The 16,088-nt window shown below is 38.5% G+C and overlaps 1 protein-coding gene across 2 annotated transcripts in view; it reads left to right on the top strand.

Moving 5' to 3' along the window:
• The window catches only part of rps6kb1a (ribosomal protein S6 kinase B1a), an 85,129-nt gene that overhangs the window by 31,360 nt on the left and 37,681 nt on the right, over window positions 1-16,088 (top strand). For both annotated transcript variants that reach the window (XM_043718122.2, XM_043718126.2), the window contains 4 exons: window positions 3,314-3,414; window positions 13,191-13,281; window positions 14,268-14,358; window positions 15,978-16,085. In XM_043718122.2, the coding sequence (XP_043574057.1) occupies window positions 3,314-3,414; window positions 13,191-13,281; window positions 14,268-14,358; window positions 15,978-16,085 (391 nt within the window). The remainder of the gene's footprint in view (window positions 1-3,313; window positions 3,415-13,190; window positions 13,282-14,267; window positions 14,359-15,977; window positions 16,086-16,088) is intronic.

Raw genomic sequence — 16,088 nt, 5'->3', positions numbered from 1 at the left:
TTCATGTTAAGTGCAGTGGTACAGTGGTATTTCTGTGCTTGGAATTGAGGAACAGGAGTATAAACTATTCATATTCTAACCTTGGTCTGTATCTCAGTTCTCTTTATTTATTGTAGCTCCAAATACAGGGGAACCTCGATTATCCAAACAAGATGGGTGGGCATTATTTCATTCGGATAATCGATTATTCGGTTAATCGATTAAAGCCTTTTCTCTGGGGCTTGGGAGCTTTTAAAGTCTACTCCCCATTCAGGAGACTGCAGAAGCGCACAGCACACGAGCCCCTGCCCCCACCAACCCCGTCCAACACCTCCCAATGCCCATGCCCCAACCCCTTCCAACACCACCTGTCCTCCCAATCCTGTCCAACACTGCGCCCCCTGCCCACACCCCAACCGTGCAACACCTCCCCCTGCCCACCACCTCCGCCTGCCCCCGTCCAACCCCCCCCTCCCCAAAATCCCGTCCAACACCTCTCCCCGCCGCCCCTGTGTGTGCCCACCCCCCCCTCAAGGGCAGCCTGACTGAACACCAACAACAAAGGCTGCTGTCTTTGTGAGGTAAGTCTCCAAATAGTGCACAGACACACAGCCACGCACACAACTTTTTACGACAACCTTTTGGCAGGTTCCACCTCTGCCCTGTACAGGACAATGTTGATCAGATTATCTGTGGAAGGGGGATTTAGGGTACACCCCTCTGCAGGGAAAGTGTGGGCAGAAAGGGAGGGCGGGAGGTCAGTCATTTGGAGACAGTGCCTGTTTAATAACTGTAAACAAACGCAATCAGTGTTGGAAACACGACTTTGATGTAATGTTTCTATCGGGACCTTGAGATCTCCTTCGGATAATCCTATTTTTGGATAATTGGTATTCGGATAATCGAGGCTCCTCTCTACTTGATACTTAATTACAAAGTTAGAGGCTTTGTTTTAGTAAAAGAAAGTGGTGAAAAATTTTAAACTCCAGTAATGCTTGTATTAGTAAGAGCTCAAAGCTAGTTCATTGGGGAGACAATTAAATCAGAAATGATTAAGGAAGTTCCATATATAGACTTGGACCTTTATTTTAATAATTTTATTATATGGGAAGTTTCTTGAAATTTAGTTTAGTAATCCCCTTTTGTCTTACCCACCTGTATTTCACAAACTAACGTGATGGTTGTATTGTCTAGTTCCAGCAGCTCCCAGTGTGTGTAACTTGTCAGCAAACTTGACTGTCCTGTTTGATTACCATCTTTTCTGCAACTTCTCCAATTATTAGTCTCTTGGGAAATTATGGAAATGAAATTGGTCTGAAACCTCAGCATATACCTTTTGTGGATTTTTAACAGCATGTAGACCAGGGTTTATGAGAAGAAATGCTCTGTCAGATGCACCTGATCTTGTGCAGAACTTAGAAATCACCTCCAGTATTGTCCTATACTGGTTCAATTTCTATATCATGTTTTGAGAATGGTTTAGCTTTGAGACTCGACTCCGGGGAATAATTTGTTTTATTCATGTCATAGCTGGTGGCCACCTCCGGTCTCAGTTTAATTTTGTATCCAACAGTTAATGTGGGTGCAGTTAGTCCCTGAAAGATATTGAGCAATCTCTCTTGAGTGTATGTTCTCTTGTTTTGACAATAGCCATCTTCATTGTGAAAGCACTTGTGTCTAGTATTGAAGATAATAAGTTTACATTTAAATAATTAGTAAACTGGGGAGCTTGAACAAACCTGCCGAACACTTGCAGAACAGAAAAAAATCACAAATTGCAGAAGTGGCCCATTTAATAATCAAGTCCTGCTATTCCCGTGTTTGCCCTTTGCAAATTCATTTATCCATGTAAAGCTTATAGTACACTTCTTTCTCCACTGAGTGAAATCTTTATTTATCTGTGGTTTTAAAGGGAAGAAAAAAATCAAGGAAAGCTTGCTCCCTAGAGTAGAGGATGTGTCCTGTGTATGCACAGTCTGCAATGTTTTTCATTTGTAAAAGTCCCCATTTACAGTGTTTCCCATAAACTTTTAACGTCAGGGCTTTCCAAAGATCAAGTTCAACCTGCCTAGTGAACAGTAACATTGTTATCATGTTTATATTTTGTTTATCATTTTAGTAACATATGTTATGTGTTTCACTTTTAATTGAGATGAATACAGGTTACATTAGAAAATAAAAATCTGAAGTACTGCAGATGTTGGAAATCTGAAGCAGCTCTGGCAGCATCTGTGGAGAGAAATCAGAGTTAACATTTCAGGTCTAGTGACCACCTTCAGAACAGAAACATTTATTTCTAAATGTACCATGACCAGACTTATTACTGTTTATCAGAGAACATAGGTTTCTTCTTCTTTCCTACTTGAAGTTTTGCAGTAACACTGTTGCAAGTATAATGAGACAAAAAATAGCTAATTTGTAGCAGAAAACAAAAATTCAGGGCTTACCTTATGGCCTGAAGAAATCTCACATGCAGGATCTTGGCCTTGCCAGTTTATCCTCATCTATCAGGGAAATAACATCCTGAGCATTTTGTGTGTGCTTCCAACTTGGCCTTATCTTAGAGTAGCATTGGGCACAAGTGGTTTTTTGAGGAAAAGAAGTAATCAATTCCACTAATTTTTAAAATGAAGGAAACCTGTAATTTGTTGAGTATAGCCAGTAAAGTATAAGGGGAAGAGCTACATTTGTGAGCAAATTATTGAAATGTTCAAAGGATACCCCTCCATGAGCTTTTTGGAAAGTGGAGGGCAGAGTTATAACATTGCTCTTGTACCCAAATATATTTTGTTTATCATTTTAGTAATGTATGTTATGTGTTTCATTTTTAATTGAGATGAATACAGGTTACATTAGAAAATAAAAATCTAAAGTACTGCAGATGTTGGAAATTTGAAGCAGCTCTGGCAGCATCTGTGGAGAGAAATCAAAGTTAACATTTCGGGTCTAGTGACCACCTTCAGAACAGAAACATTTATTTCTAAATGTTCTCCCCTTGACCAGTTGCTGTTGACAATTAATCAAATTTTCGGGGAAAGAGCATTAAAATTGTGAACTCTTTTATTTGAACTGGATAGATGTGAGAAAATCTGGTTGTTTAACTGGGATTGTAAATAATCAACTCCTTTTGTTGCAATGCAAAATTTAAAATAACGGAGTTAATTTGAACATAGGAAATATTCTCTATTTCCAGGTTTAATTGTTAAAGGTATGATTACTGGTATGCCATTTTCAAAGAAAAGGCTGTTGTAGCTTTCCTCCTGCCAAAATTGTTTCCTTTAAGGTAAACTGTTAAAAATACTAATATCTTTCTTTTTATCCCCTTCAAATCAAGTTTTTATTTAGCAGAAATATCAATGGCTTTGGGGCACTTGCATCAGAAGGGTATTATCTACCGAGACTTGAAGCCAGAAAACATCATGCTCAATCGTCAAGGTAAATAGAAACTTTGACATTTAATTCCAATGAGCTGAGCAGTGCAGCAAGTGTTTTTGAAGTTGATTTAAAGCACAACTTACTTTAATTCTTTCTCAACTGCATGCATTATAAACTAATTCCAGAATATTTTAATAGTTCTGTTTAAAGTCACAATATTTTAATTTCCAAAGTTCTACACATTCCTATAAAATATATTTTCTCTGGTTAGGTACATTTTTGTTCTTTTAATCAGTGTAAGAAGAAATGCATCATAAATATTGAAGAATGGAATTTCTGCTAAACATGTGGTGTATTTGAAACTCTGTACCTGCCATGTGAATTATGTCATTAATCTTATTTGGACAGGGCAAAATTTATAATTGTCTTGAATATTGTTGCATAAGTTGCTGTTGTATTTTGCCTGTGTAGTGTCTCAATTAATGAACTCCTACAGAATTTGCTGGGCATCAAAAGGCTGATGCATTGTTTCACAACCTTACTCTATCCTTAGTCATCATTTCAAAGAGACTTTGGAGTGCAGGTTCATAGCTCCTTGAAAGTGGAGTCGCAGGTAGATAGGATAGTGAAGAAGGTGTTGGGTATGCTTTCCTTTATTGGTCAGAGTACCGAGTACAGGAGTTGGGAGGTCATGTTGCGGCTGTACAGGACATTGGTTAGGTCACTCTTGGAATATTGCGTGCAATTCTGGTCCCCTTCCTATCGGAAAGATGTTGTGAAACTTGAAAGGGTTCAGAAAAGGTTTACAAGGATGTTGCCAGGGTTGGAGGATTTGAGCCATAGGGAGAGGTTGAACAGGCTGGGACTGTTTCCCTTGGACTGTCGGAGGCTGAAGGGTGACCTTTATAGAGGTTTACAAAATTATGAGGGGCATGGATAGGATAGGATAAATAGACAAAGTCTTTTCCCTGGGGTCAGGGAGTCCAGAACTAGAGGGCATAGGTTTAGTTTGAGAGGGGAAAGATATGAAAGAGACCTAAGGGACAACGTTTTCATGCAGAAGGTGGTACATGTATGGAGTGAGCTGCCAGAGGAAGTGGTACAATTGCAACATTTGAGAGGCATTTGGAGGGGTATATGAATAGGAAGGGTTTGGAGGGATATGGGCCGGGTGCTGGCAGGTGGGACGAGATTGGGTTGGGATCTCTGGTCGGCATGGACAGGTTGGACCGAAGGGTCTGTTTCCATGCTGTACATCTCTATGATTCTATGATTTCAGTCACTGAATAAGAATCTAGAATGGAAACCAGGTAGTTGTATATAATCCCTTCAATTGCAACCAATTACCAACACATTGAAGCTACTGCTGTCCAGTTCGAATGAACTAAGTCTGGGCAGATTATTGCTGAGAATCTTCAATCTTCTCTAGATATTTTGTCAACCTGCTTAGTGTAATTTTTACACACCTCTGGTGCAGATGGGACTTGAACCTGGGCCTTTTGACTGAAAAATAGGAACACTACCCCTGTACCCCAAGAGCCCTTCCAATCATCTCTAATCAATCAATTCAGAAAAATTCTGATGCACCTCTTGAGCAGATGAGACTTGAAGCTGGGTTTTGTGGCTCAAAGCTAGGGGCACTACTACTGTGCCACAAGAGTCTTCCAATTATCTCTACTATTTAACTGCTAATTGCTTTCTCCAGAAGTACAGCTGAATTTTTCTCATTGTTCTTGTGGATTTAATTGAAAATGTTTGTATGCTGATGTTCTAACAGCAATGTGTATATAATGAGCAGGATGCAAATGTATTTCTGAGATTGCCTGTACGGTCTCAGTTGCACATAATTTTTAAAAATCACAAACAGATCTTGTAAATTGAGGTCAGTAACGTCTTTCATGCAGGTCAGTTAACTGCTCGTCTATCTGGGTAGTGAAGTCCTATGGTAGTGAAAAGACTTTGTGACCTCATTCTATCCGTACTAACACCAAGAATGCACGGTTTGTTATTTTCTTTGATGTATTAATTCTGGACTCTGCCAATTTCCATTAAGGTTGTATTTTATGAAATAATTGAGTGAATGCATAACTACAGAAGTTAAGAAATAACTGATTTCTGGTCTTCCTTTAATATTCTCAATGCAAGAGTACCAAAAATGAATTTAAATCTGTAGTAGGGTCTAGTATAAATGAGGGTTTTTCCAGGAATTGATTTTACTTCACACCTGCCACCAGTACAGTGCCTGTCTTTTTTTTTTGTAAGGGTTTATAAAAAAATCTTTAACTGGGGGAACCTGCTGCATATGTCTTGTTTAAATGGCTTAAATTAGAGTGCTAATTGGAAGTTATAAGTGTATGTGTACATAGGCATGGAGCTCTGCTGATTTTATTTAAATATGTACAGCAGCACAGCCTTTGATATGGTGGCAGGTGTGTAGGATATGCCAACTAGGCTGATTGCAAAAATCCACCTTGAATTTTCTGAACTGTACCTCTAATGTACTGCTCTTGGTGCATGTGCTCTGTTTGCAACAATGTGTGTCATGCAAGAAGTGAACTGTGAAGGACTTTTGTTATGAAGATCAGTACTTGCTACTTTCAGGAAAGTTTGTATGAAAGTCTGATCTTAAAAGTTTGTAGGATACTGGTGGAGTACAGCTCAGCACTGGCACTGATTACCCAATAAAGGTGACATTTTATTCTTTTTGCTATTCATTTAACACTTGGCGTTATGGTATTTGAATACGTTAGTTTTTGATACTGGCTGTAATGCAGTATTTGTTATAAAATGACAACATGTCATGAGATCATGTTTAGTGTTAATGTTTGCTCATTGAACAAACATCTCTACATCCTAGTGTTCATGGATGCTACATCTAGGTTGCTGTAAAACAAACATATCAAAGGTTTTTGTCTTATACACATCAGGGCAGAATTGCATGAACACTAAATTTCAAAGGGATCAACAATTTATAATATCTGAGGGACAAAAAGAAAATCAAGCTAGGTGTTTTGTGCCTGGCACTAAGTGGTAACAGCATGAGTTGTCACTCTTCACGATGCTGCCTTCAAGCCAAAAAGATGTTCAGCTCGCACAAATGAATAAAATGGTTTGCTTTTCAGGATGCAATATTGCCTTTCTTTGGAGGAGGCAAGGGGGACACATTTGGATGAGTTGGCACGAGAGAGATATTCACTACCTCCTTGTCACCTAAACAATTAAATACTGAACAGGAAGGTTGATGGGCGATCTTCTCAACTTGCCAGCTGTTAAGATTCTTAAATGGTTGAGAAACATCACTTAAAGGCCTCATATTGCTATCAGCCCAATTACCTATTTTCCTGACAGAAAAGTGGCTAGCTTTCAGGCTGTGAAATCTGGGTGACCTGCCTGCTGGGTTTTGGAGGGGGGTGGTGACAGACCTCAATTTACCACAATCTGGGATAGCTGGGAGCAAGGGTGACTAAGGAAAGCTCATTCCTCTCTTCCTATGCCCCCCCCCCGCCTGAGATACTTGAAAACATGGACCTACCTATTCCCCATTGGATCTCCTGAAGACCAGACATCCAGTAATCATTTTTCAGATCCAGAAGCTGCAAGCCCCTGATTGGGTGACTGCTTCTGTTGAGGTGGACTTGAGCCTCAAGGCTTGCAATTCACTGAGAAGCTCGATGATCAGTTCTTAACTACCTGCTTGGTGGTGCAGAATCCTCTTCACTGAATACGCCTACCTCCTTACTTAGATTGTGGAGAATTAAAATTGGCCTCTAGTATGATGCCAGGCATGTAGGCTGTACATTTCAGTAACTGGTGAATTGTATTAATCAGCACATCTCTTCATCTTTTAGCAGATTATTGTTGATATTCGATCAGCTCATGCTTGCAAAACTTCGAAATTAACATTGTACTTTATATCTGATTTTGTAATTAGATTGGCCAAAGAATTGCATTAATCACCATTGACAATGATCACTCAGACTTGCAATGTGATTCACTTATGCTCACTCGAAGCTACATACTCTGAAACTTCAAAGTTTGGGTGAAGATTTGTAGCTCGGGTGCTCGTTGTTGTGGTTTGCAACAAAAATTTCCAGCTCGGCGAACAGAACCACAACATACTCTGAAACGCTGATTCCTGTCCTTTACAAACAGGCTGCATCCATATATTCTTCCTTTAGCAACTAAATAAAAATTTGGGAGTGAACCTTTTATTGCTGCCTTGCCCATGGTAATGTTTTGACCAATCAAGTTTGACATGCTGGTTATAATTTGAACAGAAGCTTGTGGGTAACTGTTCCCTGGGGCACCATGGTAATTTCTTGACCAATCAGTGCCATTATCTCATGCAATTTAAATTGTTATTCCCTTTGACATTTGGTATTCTTGTGATTTGATCCTGATGAGAACAAGATTAAATGTTTCCACAGCAAGTCTTTTTTTAAACCGCACTGCTCAAGTTATGTATGATATGAATATTGATTGATGTTGGGAATGTGAAATTGAAAAGTGACTTGCTATGAGGGTGTAGAAAAATTGGAGTAGAAAAGTTGTGGAAATTAGGTAAAAGCTTAAGAATGTTGCGAGTTAGGGAAAAGTATTTACTCTGTGAGTTGGTAAGGAGGGTCACCGATTTGAGTGAGGAAAAAATTGGGCAAGATTTTTTAACATGGTGAATTGTTAGAATGTAAAATACTTTTCAGCAAGAGTGGTTAAAATGATTGCATCCTTTAAGAGAAAATTGGATGCATTTTTGAATCGAATTGAGTGTTATGATCTCAGTTATGAGAATAGGGGACAAGCCACGTATTTGTTAGGAACTGTATTGATAGACCATAATATTTAAAGAATGCAATGTGTGAAGAATGAACAGAATGAAAATAAGTGACTGGCCTCTTGGAATAAATTGAAATAGTGAAAATAACCTTTCTGTGCAAATTTGATCAAAACAAATAAGTGATGATGCCTAGGATCTTGAACAAGTAAGATAATGGTTTGTATACAGTTCTACTTCTATCTTTAAAATCAATTCAACATAATTTAATCAGCTTGACTTTTTTTTACTGTGGCCTTCACTCACGCTTTTAAACATATTTATCTTCTGAAAGGCATTTCTGTTTTTTTGTGTCTGGATGCACAAGCCATAGCTCAAGTCTTTGATATATCTCTACCAATACAACCCCTGACTTTTCATGTTGCTGACAGACAGTGACTGCAGCCATCTTGAAGTATGTGGACACGCGACACTCCCTGGTGTCAGTTCTGTAACTGGATTTGTCCCTTTAAAAAACCATAAGCGATTCCCTTGTACTCCCTTGTTCTCTCTTTAAACATACAGAGCCACATTCTTTGGTTAAACAGTATTGACATCTACAGCCTCAAAAATAACTGGAATGGCAGATAGTAAGGGTGACACTCAACAGAGTGTTAGGAACAGGTTAAGTCAGTTTGGAAAAATTTGGCAACTAGGATATAATATGGGAAAATGAGATTATACATTTTGACAGGATGAATAGAAGAATTTAATGACCTTTAAATGGAGAAAGACTGCAGAAAGTTACAGCACAGGGATTTAGGGATCCATGTGCATGATCTCATTGAAACATACAGAATTGAGAGGTCTGAAAAGAATGGAGATGATATTTCTAGCAGCAGGAGAGACCAACACCTGACGACACAACATCAGTGAATAGACAACCTTTGAGAACAGATAGAGGAATTTAGCCAGAGAGCAGTAAATCTGCAGAAGGCCATGTCATTGAGTGTCTTTAGGACAGAAATAGGTTCTTGATTAGTAAGCGGATTAAGGGTTATGGGGAAAAGGCAGGAGAATGGCGTAGAGAAACATATCAGCAATGGTCAAATGATGGAGCAGACTTGATGGACAGAATGGTGTAATTCTGTTGCTTATGATTTAATCTGGGGAACAAATGCACTGTTGACATTGACTTAAAAGGAAATGAAGTATCTTCAAAGGGAATAGAGTATCAAAATAGGGAGACTTTGATAAAACTGTACAAGGCATTAGGACAGATCACAGCTGGAATACTGTGAATAGTTTTGGTTCGTTCATCTAAAGAAAGATGTAATGGCTTGGGGGCAGTCCAGAGAAGATTAATTTGATTGATTCTGGGTATGCAAGGATTTCCTTAGGGAGGGAGGTTGAGTAGGTTGGGCTACATTTATATAGTTTAGAAGAGTTCAGATGAATGAGAGAGACCTTATTGAAACTTGAAACAGATTCATGGACTTCACAAAGCAAATTTTCAGAGGTGTTTTCCCCTTGTAGGAAAGGACCACAGGGCATAATCTCATGGTAAAGGGCTACCCATTTTAAATTTAAGACAAAGCTGAGGAATGTTTTTGAAGGTAGGACATCTGTGGAATTATTTACTGCACAGAAATGTCGAGGCTGGGTCATTACATATATTCAAGGCTTAGATTTTGAATCAGAAAGGGAGTCAAAGATTATGGAGATATGGTAGGAAAGTGAAGTTGAGGATTATCAGATCAGGCATGATCTCATTGAACGGCAGAGCAAACTTGATGGCCAAATAGTTGTCTTATGGTCTGTCTTTTTGTATGTTTTTACTTACACAATCTATTTTCATAGTGACATTGGGCATTTTTTATGGAGTCATAAAATTGTACAGCACAGAAAACAGACCCTTTGGTCCAACTTGTCTATGACAATCAGATATCCTAAATTAAGCTAGTCCCATTTGCCAGCATTTGGCCCATATCCTGCCTATACATTGTACCAGCCTCAATTACTACTTCTGGCAGCTCATTCCATACACAGACCATCCTCTGCATGAAAATAGTGTCCCTTAGGTCCCTTTTATGTCTTTCTCCTCTCACCTTAAACCTATGACCTCTAGTTTTGGACTTCCGTACGCTGGGGAAAAGACTTTGACTGCTCACCTTATTGGTGCCCTTCTGATTTTATAAATCTCTATAAGGTCAGCCTTAGCCTCTGAATCTCTGGTGAAAATAGCTTCAGCTTATTCAGCTTCTCCTCATAGCTCAAACCTCCAACCCCGGCAACATTCATTCAAGTTTTCCTGCATTCATTCAAGTTTAACAACATCTTTTCTATAGCAGACAGACCAGAATTGAACGCAATATTCATTGGTTATGCCAATGTCCTGTACAGCTGAATTGTGACATCCCAACTCCTATGATCAATACACTGACCAATAAAGGCAAGTGTACCAAATGCTGCCTTCACTACCCTGTATACCCGTGACTCCACCTTCAAAGAATTATGAACTTACACCCCAAAGTCTCTTTGTTTGGCAACACTCCCAACGACCCCTACCATTACGTGTAGAAGTCCTGCCCTGATTTGCCTTATTGAAATGCAACACCTCACTTTTGTCTAAATTAAACTCCGTCTAGCACTCCTTGACCCAGATCTCTTTGTAATTTTAGATAATCTGCTTCTCTGTCCACCAATTTTGGTGTCATCTGCAAAACTGTTCCTACTATATTTTCATCCAAGTCATTATTATAAATGACAATAACACTAGACCAAGCACTGAAACTTGTGGCATACCCCAGTCTGGAAAAACAACCCTCCACCACCATCCTGTCTTCTACCTTCAAGCCAATTTCTTATCCAAATGGCTAGCTCTCCCTGAATTCCATGTTATCTAACCTTGCAAACAAGTCTACCATGTGGAATCTACCATGTAGAACATCTTGTTGAAGTCCATTTCGACAATGTCCACCGTTCTCATTTCTGCAAGACTCTCAATGCTATCAAAGCATTGTAAGCACATAAGCATAACAGAAAATAAAGTAAACAGCTACTAATCTATTTTAAACTAAAATTCTACATCTTTACAAAGATGGCCCAAGCAACTTAATTATTGTAAACATCTGTGATTTTAATATTGTGTGCATCTTCTGTGATGGCAGAACGGTTGAATCATTAAGTTGAAGTTAAGTTTCCCATTTAGCTAAATTTTGCTCACTTTTCAATCCTCCCAGCTCCCATGGGTTGCAGCTCTAAGGTAACATCACTAATTTATTTACCTTGGTTTTCTTGCCTTGGTAGCAGTTGATTTATGTCTTTAAATGCACTCAGGGTGGCTTACCAGACCCAATAGCGCTGGGTTGAATCTGTCCAGCCACCTACAACCCAAAAGGCCCCTCACAGTTGTAACTTTGGCTGGATCCTTCACACAATCGTCTCATCAAAAACTAGGACCGCTTCTCTTCAGTCACCATGTGTAGCTTGAAAGGATGTACTGTTAAGTCATTCTTGCAATATGTATGCTGCGTAGCCTAACTGAGGATAAAAAGAAACAAGGCAAGGCAGGGTAGAAGATGAACTTCTAAAAGAAAGCTAAAGTTGAGGAAAGAGTTGGATCAAGAAGCAAAAAATGACAGCAGCATAAAGATTAGATGTAGTGGTTCATTTGGAGTTAAACAGCTGTAGATCTCTGATAGTGTGATAAAATGTATTAAATGTCTTTATGAGATGTCATGTATTGTTATAGGAAATCATTAACATGCTGGCTTCTAATTTGAGTCTGAAACCAGCTAATGTAATCCCATCTCCAAAATTCAATTTTGATTTTGTCCCCAACTTAACATGATCAAGTTTAACATGCCTCGTTGTGTTATACAATTAAAGTAATGAGGTTTTCATTAATTTCAAGACTTTGCAATATGTCTTAACTATATACTGAGGGGATTATTAGATGTTTATAAAATCGCGAGGGGCATGGATAGGGTAAATAAAAAAGGTCATTTCCCTGGGGTGGGGGAGTCCAGAACTAGAGGGCATAGGTTTCGGGTGAGAGCTTCTGTTGGCAGTTGACAAAACTGATCAAAAACCCAAGAAAAATTTAGTTTAAAAATGAAATTGAACATAGTGATCTAATTTAATGGCACAAATTGGCATGGTGCTAAGCACTGTTCTGATTCATTTTCTATTCTAAGTTATTTGATATGTGGTAAAGTGCTGCACTTAGTCACAGGAAATGGCCCGCCAGTGGTTCTCCTTCTCTTTGATAACCGTGACTCTTAACGGAAATTGTGGGTTTTTTGCGTATCAAATAAGAGCATGATTGAATTCCATTGCAGTGCTTGTGAGGAGACATTTGCCAGATACGTGAATAAGAATTTTAAAAATCTGAACAGGAGTAGGCCATTCGGCCCCTCAAGCCTGCTGTACCATTCTGTATGATCATGCCTGTTCTAACATGCCTCTCATCCATTTTCCTGTGTTTTCCTGATCAATAGGAAACTCAATCTCTGCCTCTGTCACCAAAGGACTCTGTCACCAAAGCTGTCTGTGATAAGGAATTCCAAAGACGATCCTCTACAAGAACAAAATCCTCCCCATCTCAATTTTAAATGCATACCCTATTATTCTGAGACTATGCCCTTTGCTCCTAGATTCTCTCATGAACGGAAACATCTTGTCAGCATTTACCTTGTTAAGCTCCTTAGTGGTGCTAAACGTTCAATGAGATGTCCCTCATTTTTCTAAACTCATGAGTAGAATGGTAATAACGGTCACTTGGGTGCGATCTTGGCTTCTGTGTAATTGTAATCCAACAAGACAGTCTGCACTTTGAAGAGAAATGGCCAAATACTGACATGAAATTACTCCATTCTTTCTGTAGCTTTAGATGACCTTGCTTATTGGCCAGTGACATTTTAAAGCCTGGAATTAAACATACATTTGCAACTTAACTAACATTAACTGTGCACATAGTATTTTTTGAATTGTTTGAACTGTGTGGCCAGATTGTTGTTTTGTAATCCCTGATGCCTTCTTTTGCAAGCCCAGCGATCAGCTTGTATTTTGCTTTTTGTTTCAGGGCACGTAAAACTGACCGATTTTGGACTATGTAAAGAATCTATTCATGATGGTGCAGTGACCCACACTTTTTGTGGCACAATTGAGTACATGTGAGTTCTTTTAAAAAGTAGAATTGCACGGAAATATAGAGACATCAGAGAGCATTGAATTTAATTTTGGGAAATTGAACCCTTTATTCCTGATAATCATATCTGCCATTTGAATATAAAGAACCTAAGCTAAGTGGATCAATTTAAGTTTATTTAGTACTTTAAACTTGTCCTACTTTACTATTTATTTTTCATGTGCTTTAGTTTGGGTTATACACTGTAAACATTGATGTGTTTTCACATACTATGTTTTCGTATTTTACTTCAATAAATCTGTGCAAGAGTCAGAGGGATTGGTTACTTGTTCGCTGTTCCAAATTGCAGGGTTCAGAATTGGAACATTTTCATTGATTTGCAGGCAAGCTTTCACTACTTAGCTGTCCACATTGAAGCACATTGGCATTCCAATGCAGTCCTGTCTTTTCAAAGTTAAAGTCTTATGAAACTGTTATAATTCAACCGCTTTTTCAATTGCCAGAAACCTTAAACTGCTGTGTATGCCACTTATATTGATTTTTTTTTTTGACATCCTTCTCTCAACTATCACTGTCAGGAATGCATTAATGTATCATTTGTCTTATTGCTAAGTGTAAAATAGCTGCTGTTCCTTTGAATGTGACTTCAATTTGGTGCAATTCTTTAAGGGTGATGTGCTGCAACATCCATATTGGCAAGACCGCCACCACCACTCCATGGTTACCTCATTTGACACAATGTATTGCCCCATAAATGACTATGACACTTGAATGAAGCTGTAATATCTACTGCATTGCATCACCTTCTATCACATTGGGGAAGCCCTTTAGAAGGAACTCCAAATCAAATTGAAATTTGTCAAGTGAAAGTTCTGTTTTGTGGGAGTGCAATTCACATCCTTCTAATAGAAAAAATTATCAAGATTTGCTTCCCTCTCCCCTATTTTAATGTAATGCTACGGCATTTGGAACGGATCTGAAGATAATGGGATTTCATTCCTTTTCTAATAGGGCACCTGAAATTTTAATGAGAAGTGGACACAATCGGGCTGTGGACTGGTGGAGTTTAGGAGCCCTAATGTACGACATGCTGACTGGAGCAGTAGGTGCACAGTTTAAAATTGCATGCCTTTGAACCTTTCACATGTTAAGTGCTTCATTCCATTTTGGAAGGCAGCAAAAAATTGCAAGATAATCAGAGGGTTAGATAGGGTGAACAATGAGAGCCTTTTTCCTCTGATAGTGATGGCTAGCATGAGGAGACATAGCTTTAAATTGAGGGGTAATAGATATAGGACAGATGTCAGAGGTAGGGGCATGGAAAGCCCTGTCTGCAACAGTAGTAGAATTGCCAATTTCAAGGGCATTTAACTAGTCATTGGATAAACATATGGATGAAAAATGGAGTAGTGTAGGATAGACAGGCTTCAGATTGGTTCCACAGGTTGGCGCAACATCAAGAGCCTGTGCTGTTATGTTCTATGTTCTAAATTGTTGTAAGAATACATTTTTTTGACTGTCCAGGAGGCTGTAATATGTTGGGAAATTTTGGTTTTAGAAATATTTTTCCACAAAGCCTCATTTGTAAAAGCTTAGATAATTAAGTGCAAGTTATCTCCAATATGCTATAGTTGATGATGGGGAAGCTGGTGGGGAGTGAGTGGCACAGTGAAACTAAGGCTTCAAGTAACCCATGTCATTAATTGGCTCAAATCTCAGATTTCCAATGTCGGAACTCAGTTGAGAGGGCTAACGCTCCATCCTTTGGTTGTTACTTGTAATTCAAAAAAACATTACATCACCAATGATTAACTGACATTGCCTCCTTTTTAAGAAGTTGTACCATAAGAAATGAAGGTGTATCTAGGCTTTTATTCAAGGTTCTGTCCTCAATCCTAAGATTGTGTATCTTGTGTAGGTGTAATGGCTAATCAAAATATTGCTGCAGTCAACTTTAAAATGCCTGGTTGACTTTCCTGCTAAGAATTCTGAAAGTTTAAGTTAAATCCTTTGGATTATGGGATTACTTGTTCTGTTTTGTCTTTGCATAGTCTTGGTTTTGTTTAAAGATTTTGAAGATTCTTGTCCAGACATAAACAATAGCCCCACAACACGGACAAAACTATGCCAATGTAGCATCCATACTACAGATGAAACATAAAATGATAAAATAGAGAATCCTTTTTGTTTGCAATCAATCTTTTTTCTTTGTAATAGCACCATGAAATATTTGTAAAACTTTAAGAAAATGTGATGGGAGTTGACTTTATTTTTTAGCCTTCTGCAATTGTCTTTTGAAATCATTTCCAAGTGCGTGCAAAAGTTGGGTGAATATTTAGTACATGTACACTGGGGGGTGAGGTGCTTGGAGAGTGAAGGATGTGAATCTGAGTGATTTAATTATCTAATGCACCTGAATGGCTCTTTAGTAACTTCCTGAAAAATAGGGTTGACTGGGACATCTTTTGCTTTTCCATTCGTTCCGGCAATTCAGATGAAACATGATGATGAAACACAGTGGGGGGAAATAAACTAACTTTGACTACATGAGAGGCAATAATACACAACTGAATAATTTTCGCCTTTATATTTCAAGCTTTTATCTGAAGTTTGTCAGTTAATTATTGGTTGGAAATGCTTGATCTTTTCACATTTAATTTTAAAACAAAACATCTTTTTAAATTGTTTTGAGTTGATGTATGTTTCTTCATTTTTACTTAGCCACCATTCACTGGAGAGAACAGGAAGAAGACAATTGACAAGATCCTGAAATGTAAACTCAATTTGCCACCCTACCTCACACAGGAAGCCAGAGATCTTCTTAAAAAGGTA

This window comes from Chiloscyllium plagiosum, unplaced genomic scaffold (genome assembly GCF_037043375.1).
Source record: "Chiloscyllium plagiosum isolate Xiang-an unplaced genomic scaffold, Cpla_swu_hap1 HiC_scaffold_31, whole genome shotgun sequence".
NCBI lineage: Eukaryota > Metazoa > Chordata > Chondrichthyes > Orectolobiformes > Hemiscylliidae > Chiloscyllium > Chiloscyllium plagiosum.
This window is presented reverse-complemented; position numbering and strand designations above follow the sequence as displayed.